The sequence below is a fragment of the Falco rusticolus genome, chromosome 1 (assembly GCF_015220075.1).
Source record: "Falco rusticolus isolate bFalRus1 chromosome 1, bFalRus1.pri, whole genome shotgun sequence".
Taxonomy (NCBI): domain Eukaryota; kingdom Metazoa; phylum Chordata; class Aves; order Falconiformes; family Falconidae; genus Falco; species Falco rusticolus.
The window spans coordinates 43,092,693-43,120,037 of NC_051187.1; the positions used below are offsets into that span (position 1 = coordinate 43,092,693).

Genomic DNA, 27,345 nt, shown 5'->3' on the forward strand with positions numbered 1-27,345 from the left:
CCTATTTACCAGTCAATAGGTAGTACTGATAGAATAAGGCTAGAATGATGTGCAAATAAGACATACATCTACTGGGAAAGGAAAACTAAACTGTGTAATTAAATGAAAGAGTGATACACTGTTAACTGTCTTTAGACTAATACAGCTTTCCCCAGGAATAAGTAGGGATGTTTTCTCTAGCAATGGAAGATAATTTACTTTTTCTGTTATTTCTTTCATTTTCTTCTGGGGAATGCAAAACTCTCAGTTCCACAGACATTTATCTCTAATTTGCTCTTTTACTGTAATCCATATGCTAGTGTCTACAGTAAGCAGGATCAACACCTAGAAGCTGTTTTAACAGCTACGGCTTGCCTGTGCCCATCCTGTGTGGGATTCCAGCATGACAGCTGCAGAAATTCACTTCTTCAAGGAGCACATAGTAGAAGGCTAGGAGGAAAAAAAGTCTAGAAAATAAATGAACTGTAAATTCATGGCTCATAAAACATCTGAGGATTAAACTTTGCACTTAAGTAAATTGGTATTAATTCTCATTTAATCAAATCAAAATACGAATTACTATTATCTGGACTCCTATGCTGCTAAGAAAACCCATTTTCATAAACAATTAAACTTATTCCTTGTACCATGTACAGACACTAATTTTGCTAGGCTTGTATTTTTTTTGAACACTTGAAAGTTCTCTAATGATAGACTGTGTTTTCTTTTCCTAAAACAAATTAAAAAAACATACATTCTTCTGTGGCTGTAGCAAACAGTGGACATTTCTCCACTCCTCAATTAGGTTATCTACTGACATTTGACTTAATGATTCCTCCAAATTTCTTCTGTAGAGGAGCTGAATCTGATTGACTGATTTTGCTTAACTTCTACTGCAATAATATTTTAACGGCTGTGGGAGAAACAATCTGTAAATCTCACTGTTCTGCTTAAGAACTCCTTCAAAAACTTTCCTTCACTGAAACAAAAATTGCCTGCTGGATATAGAGATCCTGGATCTTCATGTTCAGTAGTTCTGTCCCTTGAGCAGAACCCTTCTGAGCTGGCAGAGTACCTTGAACAGACTTGAAATCCTAAATCTCTTTTTTAGCACTAAACTATGCCCAAGCAGATGCAGTTAATTCTGTATTTCATGCGTGTCCTCATATACTCGGAGACTAGTAGTTTAAACAATGGTTTGCAGCTTTCCAACCATTGGAAAGTTCTGAGAAATATTTAGTCTCATTTCCCTATCAAAGAGAATTCAGTTTCTCCTTTGAGAAAATCAGGATTTATCAACAAAGGAGAAAGGGAAAAATGACATTGCCGAATTAGCTAACTTCTGAGAATCTTCACAGTGCCTCTTACATAGAATAGTTCCGATTTTCTGACGTGTTCGGCCAGCTTTCCCCATTCATTTCACTGTAATGGTGCCCACCCATCTGCGAGCGCAGATGGTGAGTCTTTTGATAAGAGTACTTGGGTGAGAATTAGATTTGCTCCCTATTCAGCATCACCTATGAGTTCTGTCTCATAAACCAGTCTTTAGTACTTGAAAGCCATTGGAGTTTGTTGTAGCATTAGCTAGTTGCATGTTTTAGAACTGTAAAAGTCACTGCTATAGGAAGGAATAGGTTTCGTTTTGTTCGCAGCTGTAGGTAATACAGTGCAACCACTGAAACAGTTGCATCTAGGATGGACTATTCATTGTCAAATCCCCCTGCTGCCCAATAGGAAGCTGGAAAAACAGGAACTGTTTGAGCAGGTCCTGTAAATGCTCTTTCAGGAACAGTTTATACTACACAGCTGTCTAGCTCTAGTTTGAAAGGAAACAAGAGGTATGCACGGTGTCCCCAGTTCATTCTCCGCTGTGTAGCAGGATTCTTGCCTTGATCTGAAAGATAGGCTGTAACAGTTCCTTCTTCACTTGTTCTTTGAAGAACAGAGCATTATTTGCCAATTGTTCTGAGATGTGAAGCCCTTACAGTATTTTTTCTATGTCCTTTAAATGTGGATTTGCTTTCTGATGTTACAGTAACATTATTAGGACCTCTAGAAAGGGTGCAAAAAGGGAAATGCAAATGTATGTGTTTAGAAAGTTCTAACCTGCCTCACATTAAGGACAGCAATAACATGGACAAATGGATTGCCACCACCTATGCAAACCATGGCAAAGTCATCATTGTGGAAGTCAGTCCTGAAGGAAGATGCAGAAAGAATTCAGCAGCTCAGGGCTTTCTCCCTGTTGTTCTTCTAGTGATCTATGCAGTCCTTCTCCGCTGCCCTAACCTATTCCTCCAAGGCTTGGAGGAAGAAATTACAGCAGCTGATGTGCCAATAGGAAGCACAAAACAGATTTGCAGACATAACCAATGTGTGAGCAGAGTGGGAGGGGAAGGAATCGCTTCTGGTTTGAGGGAGATTTAATTGCTCTGCCAGGGCAGGAACAGATGCTGGGGTGAAGAGATCCTTGCTGTTTTAAATACTAAGTAGATTGTGACAATACTGAAATGACTGAGAGTACTTTTAAATTAGCTTAGATGATCAAATGGTCTTTTCTGACCTTAAAATCAGTGAACTGTAGGTCATTAAATATGTGTTTTAGGAAACAGAAAAATTAAAAGCTGGGAAGAATCACAGATCATGTATCACAGTCTGTTTCTTAATTACATTTTATAGATTCACTGTATGGTCACGGTATTAGTTATTTATAGGTTTTTGCAAAGGACTAGAAATGTTCTGTAGTAATTTTTTAAAAGTAGTAAGAACTTAACAGTATCAAAATATGCTGTGCCAAATCTGATGCAAAGCCTTGAGAGAGTGAGGTGAGACTTTTGTTCTTTTTTTTGGTAATTAAAGGTTTTAATTAAAGGTGTGAGAATGACTTGACTGCCTCACCATTTCTTGAATATAAGAAATGTGCTGATGCTCTATCAGTGTCAAGTTTTACATAAGACTTGATGGAAGCTGCTGAGCTCAGTAAATGTAGGTTCATGCTAGTTTAAGTCATGAGTAATGCTAGGTAGAAAATAGGTTATGTTCACTCAGATGAGATGAGAATCAGGACCATTATTTTTGGTCATTATTAAATACTGAGAATAGATATTAACCATTAACAGATCCATTTAAGATTTGTACAAAATGCACAGTTCAGAAACGTTTACAGTCAAAATACTGAATCCTCACAAAACTCCTAGAAAACAAGCCATAGTTGAGAGTCAAAACTGATGAACTGGAAAAATCTTTGATGATTTTGTTGTTTTTAGTCAACACATCAAGTGAAAATAAATAAATGCCTAGCAGAGGCCAAATACAGTATTGGAGAGATTTCTTCTCCCTTTGCAAATGTATCCAGATTAAAAGAAGTCAGCCTCACTGTGCTGTCCCTCTTTCTTATGGGTAACACTCAGCAGAGAGCAACAGCTCACTGAAGGTTAGGAATACACTTGATAAAATTTTCTCGCGTACACAATAAGATATTTTGGGCTGTTCTCGTCAATTTTAGCCACTCATTTGTGTTCCCAAGTGTCAGTTCCTGATAGGTTTGAGTGTAATAACTCATGGTGCTGCAGATAAGACATTGTGTCTCTGCTCTGAGGATATTATGGGAGTAATATGTAATTTGGGAAATAAAAATCTTTTAATAACATTTTCAGCGGAGAAGTGATCAGAATCTATAAAGAGATCTTTCTTAACTCCCATTTATTAACCGAATGTTTGAAAGTTATAATGATACTGGGAGAAGAATACTAACCTGTAATGAAAAAGATTCCTATCTTCAAATGGTATCTTGACATTGTTCAGCTTGTGCTCTTCCCAAGAACCTTTCTCATAATGCTTTGCATCATTAGTAGCAACTGTGCTTTAAAAGTTGTTTCTGAGTACTGTATAGTCACTTTTGTCCAAATCCACCTATGTGAGTTTTGCTTTGTATAATTTGCTATAAATAGGCAGAGATTAGCAAAGGTAAGCTATTTCTTTTGGGTTATTATTTGCAAAACAAATCACAAAACTGTATCCTAGATAAAGAGGCTTTTAGGGAATTGTCAATCTAATTATTTTCCAAGCTTTCATTTTTCATCACAATGCCATATATAAATGTGTGCCTGATGGATAAAATGGGTACTGTTCACTTGTGCATCACAGAGGCCACATTGCTGTCAATGACAAGACTTATATCTCCCAAAAGAGTTTGCTGTCAAAATGCCTGTTTAACATTGGCAATATGCCTCTTTAAGTACCGACTGAATTAAAATCCTATCCAGTTTCCTGCTTGCCTATCAGTGATACCGGATAGCTTTTATGTTGAGATGAACATCTGCATGCCTGGGAATGGCAGCATGTTTGGCTGCAGGTCGGATATGTTAAAGTCTCCTGATATTTTTCTGCTTCCTTTGATACAGCATATGCGAGAGGCTGCTGAACGGCGGCAACAGCTGGAGTTGGAGCATGAGCAAGCCTTGGCTGTTCTCAACGCCAAACAGCAAGAAATTGAACTCCTGCAGAAGGTAAGTGGAGAAAGGGTAAGTCAGGTGAAACAGCAAATTGCAGTGACAGAGCACAGGTCATGAAACAGATCTCCTGGTTTGAAGGAACTTAAACCACAGCCGCCAAACTGGTTCCCATTTTGGATTGTTCTGCATGATTGCTGATGCAGTTGTAACAAGTGGATATTTACTGTTGGATTTACATGACTGTACTAAATGATTCATAAATGTTTATGCTAGTGAAGATTAACCTGACTAGTATACGTAAGTCCTTATATTTCCCAAGAGGGAGAAAAGCAATACTAATACATGTATTTCCTTTGTATTTCCATTGCTTCCCTCTATATTGGGCTCAGGAATATTTGTGCATTCCTCAAGTGTCAGGAAGGAACCCCGCTCTAATTTTATGATATCCACAATACGGGGAATCTACCATTTCCTTGTCACTTTGCTGGAACTTAATCATTCTCATTGACGTGCTGATGTTTTGTTACGATTTATTTGGCTTCCTCTTCTAGATGCTGGCAATTCTTACTACTTTTCTCCACTAAATTAGATAAAAGTAAGTCCTTGTCAAGATACTTACACAGCACAGTTGATCTTCTTTTTCATAAATGCATTGGGTTTGTGTTGCCAGGTTTTTGGTGGGGGGGGTGTGTGCTATAGGGGTGGCTTCTGTGAGGAGCTGCTAGAAGATTCCTCTGTGTCTGATGGAGCCAAATGCCAGCTGACTGCTGGGCAAGGCCAAGCCCATCAGCAACAGTGGTAGAGCCCCTAGGGTAACATACTTAAGAAGGGGGAAAAAAAACTGCATGAGAGCCTGTAGCTGGAGAGAGGAATGAGAATAGAGGAACAGCTCTGCAGACACCCAGATCAGTGCTCGAGGACTGGAGGAGGGGCTCCAGGCACCAAGAGCAGAGATTCCCCTGCAGCCCGTGATGAAGACCATGGTGAGGCAGGCTGTCCCCCGAGCCAATGGAGCCCACAGGGGAGCAGACCCCCACCCACAGCCTGGGGAGGGCCCCGCACAAGAGCAGAGGGTGCCTGAAGGGGGCTGTGACCTGTGGGCAGTCTGTGCTGGAACAGCTCCTGGCAGAACCTGTGGCCCCGTGGAGAGGAGGCAGGGCTGGGGACCCTGCGGGGACCCACACTGGAGCAGTTCGTGAAGGGCTGCACCCTGTGGGAGGGACCCACTGTGGAGTGGTTAGTGAAGAACTGCAGCCTGGGGGAAGGACCTGTGCTGGACCAGTCTGTGGAGGACTGTCTCCTGTGGGAGGGACCCACAGCAGGGAGGAGTGTGAGGAGTCCTCCCTCTGAGGAAGAAGGCGTGGCAGAGACAACGTGATGAACTGACTACAGTTCCCATTCCCAGTCCCCCTGCACCGCTCTGGGAAGGAGGTAGAGGATTCAGGAGTGAAGCTGAGCTGGGGAAGAAGGGTGGGGTGGAGAGGCAGAGGTGTTTTAAGATTGGATTTTATTTCTCATAATCCTATGCTAATTTGATTGGTAATAGATTAAACTAATTTCCCCTAGTAGAGGCTGTTCTGCCTGTGGCAGTAATTGGTGAGTGATCTCTCACTGTCTTTATACCAACCCACAAGCCTTTTGTTGTATTCTCTCCCCTGTCCAGCTGAGGAGGAGAGTGACAGAGCGGCTTTGGTGGGCACCTGGACTCCAGCCAGGGTCAGCCCACCACAATAAACAGTTGTTTAAGTACCTCATTACCAATCTCATTCTCTGCTTCACAAATCACTTTAAGACATCTTTCATTCAGACTGCAACTTTTCAGTATTCACTGTAATATAAAAAACATGGTATTGAGTTTCAATCTTACCAAAGCTACTTAAAGCTGCAATTTTCTCAATACTAATGTTTTCCATTTGCTTGACTAGATCAAAACATGGAAATAATAATGCTAATGATAATTTGGTAGAGAATTGGCGTGGAGGGACATTCTTAGCTGAATAAAAAGATGTATCTAATATAGTTTGCTTGATATAGAAAACTCTTGACCAAATAAGATCTTCCAGTTAATTTTCTTTTAGCCTTTCAGAATCTTTTTAGGCATATTTCAAAATGCCATTTCTATTTATATTCAGCTGTTATTATTTGAACGTCCACATAAATTTTGGACTTAAATTTCTTGGCAAAGCAAAGAAACCAAAGAAAGGTACAGCTTTTCATGATTATAATTTTTATTACAGTCATCTAAAAAATCCACATTACATGGGTCTTTTTGTTACAGATTGGGAACAGGAGACACATCTCTGTAATACTGTTTTCTCCAGTCATTTGTGCTAAGCTATAACGTGATAGACTTCAAGCACAAACAAGGTTGTATTGTATTTGGTATTTTACACAATGCAACTAGCTCAGCATCTGTGTAGCCAGTGATTAAATACATATTCAGTGGACCTGAAGTAGCATGGAATACATCATTTATGTTAAAAATTACTATCTAATAATAACTTACCACTGAGTTCTGCTAGAATTTTAGCTCATAATTCCTGTACTAAGATCCACCGTAACAATTAATCTGTGCATTACTTAGAAATAATTAATCCTTCTCACTGGTTTCATTCGTTAGTCTGAAATACTTCTCCAGGGACTTTGCACAGAGACTCATTTTCACCCTGAACATCTAATTATGTGATTAAGTTGCTATTGTGTATTTTGAAATTATTATTGCCTTTCATGATAAGGATCTCTGACAACTTAAATGAGCATTCTGCCCATCACATCTCTTGACAAAATCTGCATGTGATACTCATTCTAGATAACCACTCAACAAGAAAAAGGGCGCTTTTTTTATTTTTTAACTTTTGATTTTCATCCTGTCCAGTCTCAGATTGTTTTCCATTGTATCATGTTGGGATTCCAGTTTGATTGAGATTTGTAATGCCATTATTAATGCTATAAAATAAAAATGAAGACTGAATTAGTACACTATGGGGTAGAAGAGGGAAAGTATTCAAAACACTGAAACATTTTGGGAGGATGTCTGTATTGTGCACTGTTCTACCTTGTAGAGAGATGCCTAAAGAACCACAGATAGCTTGGGTAAGGGCAAAGTAGAGGAGATGAGGCCAGATTAAGTTGTTCTGTTGTAGCTTCTAGATTGCTGGTGTCCAGCATACCTCCTTTTCAACGTTATAATGCAGTGTATATTGTCAGAAGAATAATTTAAATAAATCTGTTACCTGTAATACTTTTCTTCCATCATTAAACAGGAATTGTTGGCTCACATTTCATCTAGAGCTGACCTAGCACGTATGTTGAAGTCTTTCTTCCTTTTTTTATTACAGTCATCTAATTACTTGAAAAAGTACTGTGAAATGAAAAGAGTAACTCCAGGCAGTAACAGGATGACATTTCACAGCCTATCTTGTTACTGTCATAAAGATGTTGATGAACAACAGAAACATGTACTTCAAAACAAGTTACTGGTACAGTCTGATGCATTTGCTGTCACATTTTGATATTATAAATAAAAATTCATTGTGTTATTAATATATGTACAGACTGATCAGATTTTCAGCCTGAAAGGAAGAATATAATATTGTTCAGCAAAGTTTTGCATTGATGGGGAATCACATGGTCTTTTTCTTCAAGAAAACCTTAATACAAGACAGTTCAATGTAAAAGAGAGATAGATATTGATGCAGGTTTACTCATCTTTTATCAAGAACTCATATTCTGGGTAGATTTTATTAAACTTGTAATGATGGTTGTATAACCTGTCATCATATGCTTGCTGATGCTCCTGGAGCCAGTATTTTTATCAGGTACTAGCAAGAAGACTTGTAACTGTAATTCAGGAAGAAATATGACTGTGCTTGTAAGACAAAAGGAGGCTTTATTACCATGTGTGACTGTGAAGTGCAGTTTGTATATTATGGTTTTGGTTGCAACTTTATGGTGTGACCCAGCTTCCATCGAAACCAGTAACAGGGTAGGATAGCCCTCATAGATGAGGAAAATTAAGTTAATATAGCTGAGTCAGCGTGCATCAGGGGAGTATCTGGCCCATTAAATTAGAAAGTTTGTGGGCTGTTGCCCTCTGCTAAACTGGAAGGGTTTAGGGCTTTTCTTTGAGGAATGTGCAGAATGGGGTCTTTTGGTTACAGTAATAAGGAGCTAACAGGCAAAGCTCGTGCATCTTGCTGCTATCAGCCTGATACAATGGTTAATAAAAAGTTTGCTTATCTTGGGCAAGCTTCAATAAAGAAGATGGTGAAAACTGAAATGGAAATTAAATGTGAGGGTAACGCAAAGTGCTATTGCCTGATCAAAATTTGATAACTGAATTTCTGAGCTACATGAATACACTTTTCTGCTCTCATTGATTCCTTCTTTTCTTCTTTGACTCAGCTGATTGGACCCAAAATGTTGCACTCTTGTTTACAGACAACCTTTCTTGTGGCTGCCTTGAAGTGTTTTATGAGCTCTTTACCTAGAAGATACATACTGTTGCTGCATGTAAAGAATGAGCTTAATTTTTATGTTGCTTCCTCCTAGCTGGTATGGTAGATTTCTACAGTATGAACCTTCTGCAGTGTAGAATAACAAGCTCATTTTTCAGTTTTTAAATTAAGGGTTTCAGAGATACTTCTGATGCGTTCTTGCAGTATGTTGAGCATACTTGTCTTGGTCCAAAAAAATACCAATGCTATTAAGCTTCACTGCGATTCAGTCTCCTAAAAATAAGCAGTTATTTCAGTGGCTTGGAACTAAAGCACTATAATAATATTGGCGGAGCCATCCCTTCAAGACTAATTGGCTTTGGATTTGAGTATACAGTATGATACATTGGGTGGTTAAAGCACACTATGTGTGCCAGGAGTAACTGATTTTTCTCTCTCTTCTCTCTTCTTTTTACTATAAAAACAAGGCTCAGGTTGAAGCTAAGAAGGAACATGAAGGAGCAGTTCAGTTGCTAGAGGTAAGTACATACCCTTTGTGTTACCTTTTCTTGTGGAAGTTCCATTCTGAAGGTGATACAACTTTGCAGTATGATTACTTTTGAAAGTTTCAAGTAATATGTAGGCAAATAAGGTGGGTTTTTTTCTTCTTCTAATGTAATTGCATCCTTTAAAGATTGTAATTCAGTCAGCAGTGCATTAAGCTGGTCTGTTGGAAGTGATGTGTATACCTCAGTTTCTCTTTGTATAGAATGCAAATTTCGATACCATTTTTTGTAAAATACTATCAGACACATAAAAAGGAAGTGATTACATGAATTATTATAATTAAAGCTGGAAATATAACTGCAAATAGCAATCGATTAGTGAAGGTTCCTAATTAAGTGCTGTCTAGTAAACAAAGCAATGTACTAAAGAGCCAAAATTTTTAAACCTAATGAAAGAATTTGCATACTTCAAAAAACCTTCAAAGGGTGCGATAGGGAGAACACTTCATTCTTTTTATTGGAAAACTAGATCTTTTCAAGGTAGTCTGAACTGGGCATTTGAAAATCAAGTGCACCAGAAGCATATTGAAATTTTAACTTAGAAACAGAATAATTCTGTTTGGAAGTGAACTCTGGCTATCTGGTGCAACTTCCTGCTCAGAGAAGGGCCCTCTTCAAAATTACTGTAGTCTGCTCAAGGCTGTGCTCAGTCCATTTTAAATATCTCTAAGAATGGTGATATGACAGCCTCCATGGAGAGCCTCTTCTAGTCTTTGAGCACTTTCATTATGAAGAATATTGTTCTTGTATCCTGGATGCTACCCATGTCCATTGCCTATAATCCTGTTGCTGTTTATCTCCAGCAGTGGCATTTCTCAATTATGCTGCAATATGTTTTTAGAATTTGCGAGTGACTACTTGGTTTAGTAAGTAAACACTTAAATAGATTAAGTTTTGAGAGATGATTCAAGTGATCTGCTTTACTAACTTCTAAAGCACCAAATAGCTGCACATACTGACATCATCCATTAAGGCAACATCATCCATAAAGATACATTAAAAAATTGATAGTAATTTTGTTAGCAATTGCTCATAGCAGTTATGACCTTGGCACACAGGGCGTTACCTGTAAATTCATTAGTAGTTGCGTTTATGGACTTTGCATCACATTTCAAGCTTTCCTTCAAGTCAGTAATAAAAAAAAAAATTTAAAAATCCAGTAATTTAGTCTTCTGTGCATAAGGATACAGAATTGCATGTGTCTTATCTAGGAGTGACATGAAGAATAGGAGCAAATTCTTACTCGCATTCAAAAACCATGAGCTTTGCTGTGAATTTTAGTTGGAATAAGGCAAGGTTTGCAAAACCTCTTTGTCTTAAGCTGGAGTGAAATTTTTAGAGATTTAAAATGGAGACTTATAATAATGGAACCTATATAATGGATAAATGCGGTTATGGTTAAATTACATATGAAAACAAAAAATCAAAGGAGAAATGAAATAAATTAATACACTTGAGTATCTGCCTGGTGTTGACAAAAACTTTTATTCCCTTTGCTGCCTGCTGTTTAGAAATGCAGGCTGACCCATAGTGTTGAGAAAGATAGGACAAATGACAACAACAGGCAGCAGAAATTAGAACCCCTGTAGGAAGGTTCCTAAAGCAAACAATTCCTCCTCAGTTTTTTCAAAACTAGGCTCAACAGATTCTTGTGATCATATCATTTGATGTACTTGGGTGAGGAAAAGTGTCAGAAAATATATATGTACAAGTAAATAGCACACTAATTGCATCCAAATTTCCTTTTCTTTTTTGTACTTTTTTTAATGCAAAATATTTTTTTGCTGATAACTACCAAACTAGTTTTTCTGCCTGAGGAAAAGAAAAGGCATTAAATCATTATTAAGTCTTAACATAATGTACATACCGTAAAGAATGTGTGATACCATTGATTGATTATAGTAAGTATATTGTCAATAGTTCATTTAGACATCTGTTTCTGTTGTTATGTCTGTGTGCTTACCGGTCATGCGTTGATGGAAGGTGGTTTTTCTAGTGCATTGATCATCTTTTAAAAAAATAATAAAAAGGTTTGTTTACTTTTATCTGTAAAAGTTAATATTCCCACAGAACATGTTTTACTCATAGGCTTTCATTATCACTGTATAAAATTTGTTTTGCCTTTAAGAATATAAGATTAAATTATTATTTAATGTCTAGTGTAAAGTATGTGATGCAGGAAAATATAAGTAGAAACAAAGCAGGCAAGCAATTATTTACCCCCTTCAAGCTAACCAAAATTCCTATTTAGCTGATTTGACTGTGACTCCCAATTTGCATAACTCCACCAAGGTTTCCTAAGCTTTTGCTTTTTATTGCCATAAACCCATTAATTTTCAGCATTTTATTTAATTTGCCTTTTGCAATATAAGATCAGCAGTGGTATTGATTTCTGAAATGTTCTATAGTGTGGTTTGTGTTAATGCATGTTTTTACACGTGTTAACTGTTCTAGTATATTTTGCTTTGAAATGTAAAATAAGTGTTCAAAACTGTTTTTATTTCTTTGTTTATTTCACATATCTTTGTTTACTGTGTCTTGTTTGGAATTTATTGCTTTGCACTTCATCCAGAACACCTTGGACAGCATGCAGGTATTTTAGGGCATAAGTTCTCCTTTCCCTGTCCTGAATCCTGCACTTTTCCTTTTAAAAAGAGTACGATAGTCCTGCCTAACCTTGCATGGGATGTGTGCTAGAACCATTGTTATGCAAGCATGCCTGACATTTATTGGCCTAATACCAAATCACCACAATGAGACTTTTTTATATAAGAGATTAATCATCAAATATGGCATGATTTAATCGGAACTCAGTGTTTTTCAAAGTTAATTTCTTACAAGCATGCCCAGTAAGAATGGTTTAGTAGTTTATTCAACATAGTAGCTTTCTGACTTTGTGGATTTTTGTCTGAATTCAGATTGTTTCTTTGTTAATACAGAGGTAATTTTCTGTGGTATTTTCTCCTGAAATTGATTTATTGAGCCACCTACTGAAAGCCATTGCTGCTATGTAAGCAGTTACACCATGAAATGATATCTGCATAGCAGAATATGTGAGCTAATTAGTAGTCTGAATTCAAGTCTGACCACGTGGAAAGTTGCTTATCTGTCTTGTGCGAGCAGTATCTGTCTTGTAATGGATGAAGTCTGCTTCATTTTCCATTTAAGTTTTAAAAATAACGCTATATATTGTATCAGAAACTTGGCAAGTCCTAAGCGAGATACATTCAGTATAGCCTGCGGTAGAGTGTCTTTTCATACAACCGCTGCTATAGGCAGGTATGGTCTTAGGGAGATCTGGTAGACTTGGTGCTTTTGTGTCATTGTTATTAGGGTAGGTTATATGGGCAGAACCATAATACAGAATAAAAATTCATTATTTCTGAGGGCGTAAGAGTGTGCCTTGCTCTGCAGTGATACACATGAATATGTACATTTTCTACAGTGAAGCAAGTCTGGCTGGCTAACAATGAACCAAGAACCCAAAGATGGGTGTAGGGATGCCTCCTGCGAGTACTATTGTGGATCGTACGGCAAATTTTTCTTCATATACTACCAGCTTTGTGCTCTCTTCTAACTCACAACCTTCATTGAAAAAAAAGTAGTAAAGTCATTTTTCTTCCAGGCTTCGTACTGGCAAGAGAGGACAAGTTGAAGATTTTAGATGCTCCAAAGAAAAGTCAAAGAAAGTATATTATGAAATGGAAATAAGTTTGAGATTAATAAATAATAATAATGCATTCATATTTTTTCGAAATTTTGAAAGACAGCCTTAGCATCTTGTTGGGGTCAGGATAGTGATGTTTTTATTTGTTATTTTGTGCTGGAATTTCCATAACTGCATGTGGAAAGGTCAGTATGTATTCTTAGAGAGCTGAATAGCTCATCCTTAAACTTTCCTTTGGAAAGAGGGGATCTGAAAACCCAAACTAGTTTATTGCTTTATTTGTTTATCAATGTTCTTTTAAAATTGTATGTAGATGCCTTATTCATTCAGCAAATTAACAAATAGCAAAAGCTCACATTTCAGTTGCTCAAAACCACAATAAAAAGATGACAGACAAAAAGCAAAATTCAAAATATTTAATGTTTGTGTAAAACTCTCACAATGTCTCTGTGTCTTAATATTTTGTTCCATAATCAATCAGATAGATACCCTTGGGACTAATTTAGCAGAACTAAATTAATCTGTGTTTTATGAATACAAAGAAATTATATCCTCAAAATTCACTGTAGCTTTAAAAATGTATTTGTTACCAAAAAAAGGAACAAACAGGAGCACCTTGTGTAGTAGGAAGTTAGGATTTTTGTGTTCTTCTGGGGACTGTGTTTTGTTTATCTGTAGCTGTGCCAAGATCTTGGTATAGGTGGTATGTAATATATGCCATCTTCTTGATATGTAATATGTGCACTTTTTCTTATATGAACTGAGAACTTTTTCAAGAAAAAGAAACCTTCAGTACAGTTGAATGAATCTAATTGATATCCAGACTTCCTTGGTTGTACAGTTGTTTAACTAGGCATATAGTATAAATGGGCTTTTAATGAAGGAAAGTGATGTTTGTTCATCATAAAGCCTTAGATTAGGATATAATGCATTAGCTTTTCATATAAGAAGGCTATTACTGCCACTGTTGAGCTACTTCTGTATGCAGCATTTGGGTCACAGCACACAGGCGCTCCCTAGATCTCAGATGGCACTCTCTGTGGCACATTTCTAGAGTACAGACCAACTGCTTGTCCCTATGTGAAAATCAGACCTCACAAATGAAATTCTCAGGTGATATGCTGATTCTCCAGTCTTTGCAACAGGTGTTTATATGCTCTTTCCTAACTCTTTGGGCATTCTAGATTTGTGATTTTTCTCTTCAGGAATATCTGGTAGTGTATGCAAACAGATGTGCAGGCTGTTTAGAAATACAGATTGAAATTTAAATGCATTATATGAACAAGATTATTATATGCTTAATTTAGCTGGTACAATGAATGTGCAGATTTGGATGAAAGGGTTTTTTCGTACTTTAGTGTCTTCATGTGTTTTGAGTAAAAGCTGTAGAAGAAAGAATCCTGGATTCCCATGCCTTTTGTCATTCCATTCAGCTAGGGAATATTTCCTTTCCACCACCTTTCACATTTTTTCACATCAGGAATTCATGAACTGTATGTAGGCAGATTTCCCAAGTTAGCACAGAAGCTTATCTTTTAAGTTCTGTTTTGTTAAAGCCTGCTGCCTCAAAATTAAAACAAAGATGTTTGCCAACAATGACACTTCAGTACTTCTGGCAAGTTTACAAACAATCTCCTCTTGGCTGGTGTCTGGATTACGTCTGTGTGGTTTGGCATCCATAGTGAGGAGCATCATTTTTGAAAGGGAATTCAGCCAGTAGCTAGGCCCACATTCTGCATGAACCACTGTGGGTTTGGGGTTTTTTTGTTCTTGCTGGTTTTTAATACATAAGTGTTAATCTAGCAATTCAGGAGGCTTCAACTTAATAGCAGAGGATGGGCAAACCTCAGAAATATACCTGAGTTTTAGAAAAAGTTTGAAAAATGCACAAAAGTGACAGTCAGATGTGTGTAGAGGTCACAAAGCTGCAAGTGTTCTTGGCAGTGATTTTTACAGCATTGCTAAAAAATACAATGAGGAATTTCCCCTTTGGAAATTGGGCATGAAAGTAGTACTTATTTCAATATTACAGGGCTACTAAAAGGTTCATTCTAAATATGGATGAGAATTTAGGGGGAGAAAAATGTGATTGTGGGCCTGTTTATCCCAACTGGCTTCCTGGTGCTTTAGAAAAATGTGATGCAGTCGCAGCTTGCTCTGATCTCACTTAAATGTCTGTGTTGTGTCTTGCTTGTTCAGGCCAAAGTCCGAGAGCTAGAGGAGAAATGCCGGACACAGAGTGAACAATTTAACCTCTTGTCTAGAGAACTGGAGAAGTTTAGACAGCAAGCAGGGAAGATTGATCTCCTGAGCAGTAACTCGGTGGCATCCTCAGATATCCCTGGTTCTCCTGGTAAATCTCTATCCCAGTTAATTAATGGAATAGCCACTTCCATAGGCATAGGTAAGGACCATCATTTTATTTGTAGGTATCTGTTCTGCCCTGCAGGTTTTAAGATGCAACTCAATGATGTAAATAGAGTTTAATTGTACAAATGGAGCATAGAATTTTCTCCTGTTCCTGTTTTGTGACTTGTTTAAATTTCAGAGTATCTTTTAAGCCTTCACTGAGGTTGTTTCAGTTTAATTCAGGCACTGCTGTAAGCAGAATTCTCTCTTAATTGTTGTTGGGTGTAGAGGTGAGCGTTCAAGTGATGTGTACCTTATGTAAACATCTACTTCTGTTGGAAGAAGAAAGACTGCATGTACAGGCTTTGTTGTAAAACCTTCACTGGTTCAGGGACAGGAATAAGATTTGCTATCTTGTCAAAGTAGCAGTTCAAGGGAAAAGAAAGCACAGATACCCCACACTGAGCTGCCCTAGTTTCTCTACACTAAGAGAAACTTGTGAACAGAGCTGGGCAGAAGATGGGCAAACTGAATGAAATATTTTGATAAACATGGAAGTGTTTTTGTTAGTTACAGTTGTTAACAGAAAACATGCACTTTTCCATAAGAACTTGAAAGTAAAACAATAAAAAAAAAAATTATAAAATCAGTGGAAGCAAACACTGTCTACAAAAACACAAACTGTCACAAAGTGATTTTGGTTGGAAAGGAGTTTCATGTGATATATTTTAACAGAACTGAACAGGGTTAATATCTGCAGTTGCTTACTAAACTGTGCAAAGGTGTGTTTTAACAGTATTTAAAATAGTATTTGAACATCTAACTGCCAGGTGTTTTAGAAACAGAAAAGTCATAACAAAAATATTGTTGATTTAAATTCTTTAAAAATGAAGAATGTAAAGTAAAAAGAAATTAATTAATTTATTTCTTTGTTGGTGTTCCTACACTTATGGTACCTAGTATCTTCAACAGTATGTGTTTTTCCAAGATCTATGTTGAACTTTCACCAGGTCATCTCCTGTTGCCAGAGGCAACTGCTCTTCCTACCTACACAACTTTGTTATTGATTCATTATTCATAAGAAAATTGCAAAGATTAAGGCAAGAGGTTACCTGAGGACACTTGAAAGTAACTTGCATGTAAATTGCATGTTCGATTGTGTATTATAACTATGTTGTTATCAAGGCTGAGGAGCGTGCTCACCAACTCAGTATCACCCACACTAGAATGACTTTACTTGTTCTGCAAAGGAACGCTTGTAAGGTAATTTCCACTGCTTACAAATTCCCCCAAAGTTGTTTTAAAATAAATACGAAGGGGAACAGGAAAAATGAAGTAGTCTTGACTTTTTTTTTATTTCATCTTCCTAGGCTCCTAGAAAAATTCTGAGGCATAGGGCCTAGAAATCACAATTTCTCTATCATTACAGATGAGCAGTTATCTTAAGTGAAGGGTGCTAAACTCAATGTGAAACTAAGTCAAAAGGAACCATGGTGGCATCCTCCTTTCATTTCACTTCAGTAACTTTGTACTTTGTATACCTTGGGTTTTTGAACAGAAAATTAGAACTGCTTCCATTCTTACCCACTGTGGTGTGTATTAGTTCATAGGCTTTTCTGGAGCTGAAAGTCTTACCTTAGTAGATAGTAAAGTGCACTAAATGAAGAATTCAGAAGGCATTACCTGATAGCTGTAACAATTTCAAACAAATTTTGTTGGTATCAACAGGATTAGCTCCTCGTGTCTCTAGGGGCAGGATCTTCAAAGCAACAATTAATTTTAAAGGAAAGGTAATTAGGTATTGAAATGTCCTTTAGGCAGCAAGTGAAGGTCTAGTCTGTCTGTGTCTGGGGAATTGATCTAAATAGGTCCCAGTCCTCAAATAAAAATCAGCTAAACCTTCTGAGGTACTCAGTCGAACTCTGCCAGCTAACTTACATTTATTCTTGAAATACTAATGGAAACAGCTTTTATAAAAACCTTCAAAACATAACAAACAAAATCTTCCAAGAAATCCTTGACTAAAATAGAAAACACAGCTAGGTCTGTACTGAAGTCATTTAAAAGCCTTGCTCAGTAGACCTTTTCTTGTAACTTAGTGATTTTTATGCAACTTAGAGTTCAGGTCCTGCAGCACTAGTGTATAAACATCAGAAATTCTTGCACAATATTAATTCTCAGTATGATTACACTGGTAAAAATAAAGTAATGTTTGAGCAAGTGGGCAGGATTTCCAGTTAATGAAATGAACCATTTCACAATAACATTGGTAATGCTACAGCAAGTTTTTTCAGACCAGAAGTGTAATTATTTGTATTATGTGTGAGGAAGAAAGAACACAAGAGGAAATACAAGAACAGCTTTCAAAGCACAGCAACGCAAATGATGGAAATGAGATCAGTTTATGACCAGCTGCTTTGTCTTAATTGGTGATGTTTGAACATATCAGAAAATTAAATAAACTTAGCCAGAACAGATTAGAATGTAAAAAGTTAACACTAAACATATAATGATGTCACAATCGGATATAGAAACTTTAAGATTTATTATTTATTAGAGAAAAGGCTCATTTAAATGGCCTTTCTAGATAATGTAGGTAGTCCATAATGAATCAACAGTTCCAATAAATACAATTCTGTATTGTAGTCTAATTATACTACATTATGGCCAGCTTTAATTCTGCTGAGACATTTTAAGTTGTCTCGTGCTCTTCCTTTGCCTCTTTCCTTGAAAAGGTGTGCTTCAGACTTCCTTAACAGATCTTTTGACAGTCATGGGGAACAAAAAAGACCATTTTGAGCATATATGGATTTTACAGCACTTCACAGACAAAACCCCTGTGGCTTTATAAGATTCTTCTCTAGTATTTAAAGGAAAAAAAGAGACATTTCCAGAAGCTGCTGGGTGTTCTTTTGAACTGACCTCCTGTGTTTTTCATTTTTAACTCTTAGTTTTTCCAGAGTGCAAATGTAAAAGGAAAGGTGCACTTTTTATTCTTAGTTTCGAGTGAGTTAACAAGTTTTAAAACAGTCTTTATAGGTCTGATTCTTCCACATCTGTTGTTCAAGTCCAGGGATATATCAGTAAAATTGCCTTGAATGAACAAGAGAACATAATTTGAAATTGTTTCTTATTTTAGAAGTAAGGTTAAGCCAGTTTTTAAATACAGCCATTTTTGCCTGTACTCATGTGTTCACAATCTGCAAAAATAGATATCCTCTATAGAAATGATCAGGAGATTATGGAGTTTCAGGAGGAATGTGCTATGTGCACAGTGAATCTCAATTTAACATTTTGCAGAGGCATTGCTTGATGATGCTGTGTTTATTGTTTTTTTTTAATCCAGCTGTGGTTCTACGTAGATAGAATCAGCATGAATTTACATATATTATTGAAGCATCTCATGACCTTTTAAAAAAGTCTCCTGTCCAGAATACACAGAAACTGACTGCTAACGTTATGGCTCACATAAAAATCTGTTCTTTCCAATTTATTTGAGATATTAGAACACCTTGAAAATGCAGTGATTTTTAAGCTGCTTTAAGAAATAGATCACATTGTGGTTCCAGATAAAAGCAGTCTCACAGCATGGGAAGGAGCCTTAGAGGATCAGCTTCTATTACTTCACACATTTTTTCATAGTCAAGAGTTGATGGCACCCAGTGCAGATTGTATTGAGCAGGGAAATGTTACATTGCACAAGTAGCTAAATGGATAGAGAAACGTAAACACTGAAGGCAGCACTAAGTCCACTTAGGAAGACAGATCCATTTTACATATTTTTGGGGGCAAAAGCTGTATTTCCACATACATTGATGGTATGGGTATAAACTTACTCTTATGGGAAGTGAGGTGTCTGAATAGGTTATTAGCACCACCTGGAACCATAGATGTATCCAGTTAGATGATGCGATTACGGCTACCACACAGTTTCCTGTCCTATGTTTTAAGGACTCAAGGGAAATTTTATGCACCTTGTTTTACAAGTGGGAAAAAATAAGAGTTCAGTATCTTCCATCATCTTGATATTCTGGAGTTCTTGACAGCGTTGTGTTCCTATCCTGGTTATCATCCTGTATGTATGCAAAGCAAGGGCTATATTGACCAAGAATCTTTCTCCACATTTTGTATGTAGTGCAACTAATTTAGTGACAAAGCCTGAAAAATCCAAGAGGCATAAGACCAAACAGCACTTCCCTTTGAATGAATAATCACAGCTGGACCAATTATTTATAGGCTTGGCGCTGACAGACTGATATGGCAGGCATATTAACAACAAACAGAAGGAGCTAAATTGATTAAAGGTTTCTGAATGGGGATGACTTTTCTGTTATATATATGTAAGAAAGGTTCCAAGAATAAAAAGTGTGCCCTTTTTCAGCCTGGGGATTTCTGTAAGTGGGGCTGGTTTTAATTAATCTTTCGTATGATGTCTTGTGTATTTCCCTGCTGTCAATGTGCTTAAGCTGTCCTGCTGTAAATTACAGTGATGCAAAGAAAATTAATCATATTGGACTAAGGAGCACACCAGAAAAACCCTCTGATGATATGTTGTAGAGCTTATTCTCCTCTGCAATATGAATAAAGAAGTTCCACTAATAATTCCTAGTGATGTGTGTCTGGGAAGCTGTAATCCAGTAGCAAAGGATTGCTGTCCAGACTTCTGGCAGAACTAGAGAGGAAATACTGAACCTACACATGTCCAGAGTCTGAAAAATTAGAGTGTAGGCTTATTATGTTAATGAGAGAGGGAGAAAGGAGAAGGCACTCTGCATGTATGATTCTGTCAGCAACACCCTAGACTCTGCTTTGCTATAACTTCTGTGGATGCTGCAAGTATAATTAGGCTTAGTTTACAAGTCCCTGCTTGTTTTCATGTGGTCTGGGGACTAAACTAACAGTAAAAGGGAAAAAATCTAAAAGTATTTTATATTACACTTTTTTAGTCTCTCTTGCAACCTTGATGAAATTGTTCTCTTTATTTGTGTCCCCACACCATTAGTCCCAGTTTTCACTTGGGTCAATAGGAGGTAAGAGTGTTCAGCCTCTTGTAAGGCTGCTTCTTTAGGTCCTTTAAATGTGCAGTATAAACTGTCTTTTCCTTTTTATTTTTAAGTGCTTCAAAAAAGCACAATAAAAATATTAAAAAAGCATTTTTGGAGATTCTTCTTTTTCATAGCATATGTCTTCTGTTTTTCAGAAACTGGAAAGATGGCACTGTGATCAAATAATAAGTTTTAGTACTGGGTTAATGAGGAGCTTTTAAGAAATATGAAGCAATTGCTCTTGGAACTTACTACCCTGCCAAAAGCCAAGCCACTACATTTAAAAATTAATATCCTGCCAACTAGATTATTAGCAATTTAGTCACTTTCTTAGAAGATAAATGCATGACTTGATTCTACTTTCCAGTATATGACCAAGTCCCTGGAAGAAATAGAAGGGTTCCATCAGCAGCATTTTAGCACTGGGTGTGTTAAACTGCCTGTCAGATAACTTCTCCAAAGACATCAAGGAGGTCAGAAGAAAAGCGGAGTTTATTTTCATTAGGGAAAACTTTTTTTTTTGTTTTTAATTAAAATACCTTCACTTTCTACACTGTGTTCCGTTACATATTGTTGACTTATGTAATTTACTGAAAGGCTGGGAACTAGTAGGCTTAGCTACTTTTATGCTCTGCAGTCTCCCTACCTTAGTCTTTTTCTAGAATGATTTCTAAAAGGAGGATAAAATAACTCACTGCTGCTTATTAGTTGTCAGTGTTTCTGCTTGAGAACAATTACTTATTCTCATATGTGTTTTGTTCACTGACAGGTCATGAAAGTCCTTCTGGAAGTCGTTGTGTGATTTCAGAGTTTATACGACCCCTTCAAATATCTGGAGACAAACCAGAACAATTGTCTGTCAAACCTACATTCCTGTCAAAGTCAAGATCTGGTACCCCAAGATGCAGATTTGATTCAGACGTGAGCCTTTTTAAATTTCTTACTGAAAATATATATTATGGGGCCAAGACTTCTCTTATCCAGAGGACTGATGCAGGTTGATCCACCTGCTTTCAGAAAGTCCAGACATGAACATTTTCATTTTCTGAGACAACTTGGGAACATGACCAGTGGGAATTTAACTGATACTTTCAAAGCAGTCTGGGCTGATATCCTAGTTACACAGTAAAAAAAATGGGTGTGCGAGAACCCCACGCTTCTATGAAAACCTTAGCCTTCAGTGATGCATTCAGAGTGTTGTACTGCTTTTGTGCATAAAAGGTGTAAGTCAGCATTTCTGTGGCTGTTTTGGTGTGTGTCTGTTATGTGGTTTTATTATTATTTTATCTATCAAAAAGTGTGATTTGATACAGCCTGGGAAAATGGAAGAGAAATTCCATGCAGTGCCCTGTCCAGGCAGTTATGCTCTGACAGGGAAGGAACTTATGCTGTAGGCCTTGGCCTTTGCCTGGTTTTCATGGTGTGTGAAACTTCTCACTGCAGCTCAGCTTGTACCACCTGCTAACGGCAGTTTCCTGCACACTCTCCTGAACTGATACGGAGCCTGTAACCTGGAAGTGAAAGCTGCAGGATGTTGGCACTGAACTCTTCCACCATTCAGCTTCACAGCTTGTGTTTAATTGCACTTTGGAAAGGTTCAGTTCCTCCTTTCTTAGAAAGGTTTTCTGGTTTTCAGTAGAATTGTAGTAGAAAGCAGATGGGAAGTTCAGAAGAGCTTTACAAAAGTGACATAGCAAGTTGGTTGTTGATATTTAGGACAAATGTTAAATATAAGGAGGAATAGGACACATTTTGAAAACTTCATAGAGGGTATTATTTATTATTAAATACTGCAAGCCTGTTTTATATATGCATCAGGAAATGATCTTCAGATTTTACACCTCACCTTACAGTCCTGAATCCCATTCTTAATTTTTAGAAAAGTAAATAAATTGTAATTGTGTGCATATTTTCAATTTTACATCCATTGCTACAGAACCTGTGAAAGTTGATACAATCAAAATGTTTTTAAATGTATCACTAGCCTGAGTATGATGTAGGATATTCAGCAAAATATTAGATTTCTGTATAGTAGGAATTCCGTTGGCATATCTAATTATTATCCAAAAATAAATATATATTTTTATATACATTTATATTTATATATAAATGCATATTTATGTAGCAGCATTACTGCAAAGTGGGAACATTCACTGCTTTCTGAAGAGGTCACAGAAAAAGCATCCCAAAGTAGTCAAACCAGAAAAAGTAGCTTAGCAGCGAGACTTAGGGAAGCAGAACTAACAGCAAGGAACAGAAGAAGAGCATGTCAGAATTAATTCCCTTTTTCTACTATTTTTTAGTTACCTCTCACTGAGAATGCCAAGCCCTCTTTTGCAGAATTGTTCGTTGAGTGCCTTCTAGAGTGTAATTATGTGATACATACATTATGTAAGCTCACAGGAATTAAGTTCCATTGGTTATTAGAGGTATCCAGACCCAGGGGGAGAGTGTATGAATAAAATCTAAAACCAGAGCATAATGCTGTGAAATCTGAAATAAGATTAAAAAAAAAAATGCTGCAAAAATGTATCTGCAACTTCCCTGATTGTTACTAGTAACAGAATCTTCTAGGATAAGCATTATTGGCGTAGTTATGAGCTTTGTGACATGCCCATAAAAAGGCATCAGGTTGACAACACTTGAAAATTTGCCTGCATCTCCAAATACTACACTGGGGAGAATACCTGTTAGCTGACTATTACCGTCCTCCTCGCTGGAAGTGGAGTGTCAGCGGAGTAGTGTGTGTTGTGCTAACCCATCTCCTTGGAGTCAATTCAGAGGAAAAGTGACTTGACTCAGTATTTTTCTGGTCCACTTTTATTCCATACTTGGAACGAAGCAGGGACCAGTTTAGGCCTGAAAGTTGCAGCTCAATATTCACTCTTTCCAGATTGTAAAATTTTGGTCAATTTTTGGACAACTTATCTTACTTGATTCCACTGTTAAACCTAGTATTTCTACCTTAATTAAAGTTCTCTCAAGCTCAGCTAAAAAGTTCTTCATTTTTCCTAAAAGGGTTCACAACATACTGTAAAATAAGCAGAGGAAAGAAGTGTGTCTCTCACTTTAAGATCTCTATTGGGCTTGAAGCATAACAGAAAGAATTACTATTTTACCAGTGAGATACCTAGTGCATCGCTACAATCGGTGGAGCCTCTGTTGATTCAGCATCACAATTTAACTCCATGTTTTGTAGACCACATTTGTAATGGAATAAATTATGTAACTTTGCAGAACTGAGTTAGATATGATGGTAAACTCAGAGGAAATAATATATTGTTTCTTTCAATTAGTGGAAAGGATAGAATTCAAGAAGTGCTGCTGCTGTGGATTGGATTGACAAGGGAGTATGTTTTATGTGACACTCATTGTTTCCAAGTGTTTGGAAGTGGACATTCTCACCAGCTCAAAACTCAGCATTTGTCTTAAGTACTTAGTCGCTGGTATCAGGTTTATACTATTGTTTTGTGATTTAAAAAATCAAGGTATTCCTCTAGGTTGTCTGTGTGATCATACAGCTGTACTATGCCCAGAAACACTAGGCATACCACTTACACTAGGTCATCTTGGAGTAACTGAGTTTACTACTATGCTTTAATGAAGACTTTAATGAAAGCTTAGTCAGGAGGGAGAGGTGGTCAGTGAGACTGGTATGCTTAAGTCATGACTATTTCTTTAGTCAGCAGCATGAAAGGGATTGGTGTGGTCAATACCACCTGTCCTTCAGCCATCTCCACTGCCCAGATGACCAAGTACTTTGTCAATTTTGCAAGCTTTTGAGGAAGACCAACATCCAGTCTCGGACAGGTGATCTAAATCTCTAGCAAGCTGTCAAGGAATTAGCTCAGTTTCTTTGTCCTGTTAGACTCTGAATTGCAGTTCCTTTTTAGCCTAAGCCCTTCTTAGTAAAATTAACCAGTTCTGTTCCACGTGAAAATTCAATAATAAAAAAAAAAAGTTGTGTGTACACTGTCTGATTTATATCACCTGTCAGGAGAACAGTGTATACATACTTTTGAAATCACATTGTCTTCTTTTTTTTTTTTTTCTTTCTCTACAGATGGATAATGATCAGAATTCCAATACCTCAAAGCAGAGATATTCTGGGAAGGTCCATCTTTGCATTGCACGTTATAGGTAAAACCCCAGCTCATTACGTGTATAATATGTATTTGTAATATTCAACATTTAGTTTTGCTTCACTTTTATTCGTGCACTGAATTACTGCCTGGAACCAATGTTATAGAAAGCAGACCTCTTTCCTGTTTGCACTGGCTGCAAAATAGTGCCATTTCCATGTGCTGTAATTGTCGAAGAAAGTTTAAGCTGTTTTACCAACCACTGTACTGCTAGCCTTCAATGTCTAAATGAGATGAGAATGTGCAGTCCTTTACTCCTACTTTATAGAGGATGTCTCAACCTGTTGTTATAAAGTCCTTTTTCATCAATGCAAGAAAGAGTTAAAAGTTCCTCACATCTTTGCTTTGCACACTAAAATTTCAGATACAGAGTACTGTCACGATAAAAATCTCTGCGACAAACAATTTCTTTCAGGATGGATATGGATTTCAATACTTTATAAGAAGGTTTTGTCTATGAGTAGCTTGTTTTAGCTGTAACTCCTTTCTTTTGTCTTTAACTTGTCTCTGTTGAAGTTACTAAACTTGTCATAAAGAACTGCCATATAAAACAAACAGAATATGGGGACTAGAAAAGACCCCCACAGCTGAGTTTGATTTAATTCACTTTAAAAAATAAGGAAGATTTTGCCCAGTATTTTCAAAGAGACCCAAGTGAAAAATGTGTAAGTAAATTCTACAGAAAAGGATGTGGTTTTAAGTGAATAGGTTGCATTTCATGGCAGCCTCTTGGTGATAGTTACAGTTCACAACAAGGTGACCTAGACTCAAATCAGAATACATGTTTCAGAAGGGAAGTGGAAAGATTGAACTGAGGAATTACCTTCCTGTGCAGCCTTAGAACTGTGCACCTTTTTCTGATTAGTACTCAGTTGTGTGGGGGTTGTAAGTGAACAAACGTGTTTTCCATCCATACTCCACTTGCAGTTACAACCCTTTTGATGGCCCAAATGAAAATCCAGAGGCAGAGCTACCCCTCACGGCAGGGAAGTACCTTTATGTGTATGGAGATATGGATGAAGATGGCTTTTATGAAGGTATTTATTTTTTTTAACCTGTGAATTCATGCTAATTGATGCAGATTCAAATCAGTTCATCTGTCAAACATGCTCCCAATTCTTTCCTTCATCTACCACCAAATAATTTTCTAAAATTACCCCTGTCATCATGTTAATTAACAGAGTTTCTGCACCAGCAAAGCTGCTCCTTACAGGCAAAACTAATTGTGAGATATTTTATATTGTCAGCTTTTCCCACTGGCAAGATTTAAGTTGACAAGAAAGCTTACTGGCAGTTCTGATTTTTTCCTTACTGAGCCTTTACATTCTCAAACTGTGAATGGTTTTTGTGTAGTTTTCACTTATATCTTCTTCCTTATCTTGTCCACTTGCAAGGCATTGACATGCAAAAGGAATTTTAATTGCATTGTTCTTTCTCGCCAGGGGAACTTCTAGATGGACAAAGAGGACTAGTCCCTTCAAATTTTGTGGATTTTGTTCAAGACAATGAGACCCGGTTATCAAGCACATTAAGCAGTGAACAAGATCAGAATTTTATCAACCATTCAGGTCCTACTTTGGAAGGAGATCTCTTGGAGATAAGTCCACCAAGTCATGTAGACTCTAGTGTAATCAGCAATGGTGCAGGGACTCTGGATGTGAACATTGATGAAATTGGAGAAGACATTGTGCCTTATCCTAGAAAAATCACCCTTATTAAACAACTAGCCAAAAGTGTCATTGTGGGCTGGGAGCCACCAGTAGTGCCACCCGGATGGGGAACCATTAGCAGCTACAATGTTCTGGTTGACAAAGAAGTACGGATGAACATAGCCTTGGGAAGTAGAACAAAAGCTCTTATAGAAAAGCTTAACATTTCTACTTGTACATACCGAATATCAATTCAGAGCATTACAAACAAGGGTAACTCAGATGAACTGCAGTGCACTTTGTTAGTTGGGAAGGACGTCGTAGTAGCCCCTTCTAATCTTAAAGTGGACAATATAACCCAGATTTCTGCTGAGCTGTCCTGGCTCCCTACAAATAGTAATTACAGTCATGTGATCTTTCTTAATGAAGAAGAATTTGACATTGTCAAGGCTGCTAGCTACAAGTACCAATTTTTTAATTTGAAGCCCAATATGGCCTACAAGGTGAAGGTCATGGCCAAGCCCCATCAGATGCCCTGGCAGCTTCCCTTGGAACAACGAGAAAAAAAGGAAGCCTTTGTGGAATTTTCTACATTGCCAGCAGGTTTGATATTTTTCTCCCTACCCCAAAACTCTCCAGTTAAGTTTCTCTGAAAATACTAGATAAATTAATCTAACCTTTAGGTTGATGCTGAAATCCCTGTCACTTTCATGAGCAGACTGAGGGTTGTTAGATTGCTTTATGGTATTTAAAATTAATTCCTGTCCTACATTATTCTCCTCTTTGTTCCTCAGTAAGGACTGAAGTATTTTGGGGAGATAAACTAGGGAAATCCATGCTTATCATCATCACAGATGACACACTAAATGTTTTATCAGATTAGTCTCCATTTGTATTAAATTTGTCGAGTTAGAGTTTTTCTGGTAGTAATTTATTTTTGTTGCTGTGAACAACACTGGGGAAAAAAGTTACTACTTTGGACATGTTATTTGTATGTTACTTGTGTGTCTTAAAGAGCTTTTTACAGGGATGATCCAGCCCTTTTCTGTAATGGAAAA

General features: G+C 37.2%; 1 protein-coding gene across 3 annotated transcripts in view; it reads left to right on the forward strand.

The window, feature by feature from the left end:
- Positions 1-27,345, forward strand: part of RIMBP2 (RIMS binding protein 2) — a 161,141-nt gene that overhangs the window by 101,143 nt on the left and 32,653 nt on the right. For 2 of the 3 annotated variants that reach the window (XM_037376970.1, XM_037376979.1), the window contains exons 7-14: positions 4,383-4,487; positions 9,358-9,408; positions 12,008-12,028; positions 15,302-15,506; positions 21,266-21,417; positions 24,560-24,636; positions 25,566-25,675; positions 26,081-26,890. In XM_037376970.1, coding sequence (XP_037232867.1) covers positions 4,383-4,487; positions 9,358-9,408; positions 12,008-12,028; positions 15,302-15,506; positions 21,266-21,417; positions 24,560-24,636; positions 25,566-25,675; positions 26,081-26,890 — 1,531 coding nt within the window. The remainder of the gene's footprint in view (positions 1-4,382; positions 4,488-9,357; positions 9,409-12,007; positions 12,029-15,301; positions 15,507-21,265; positions 21,418-24,559; positions 24,637-25,565; positions 25,676-26,080; positions 26,891-27,345) is intronic. The other variant, XM_037376990.1, reaches the window with a different exon arrangement.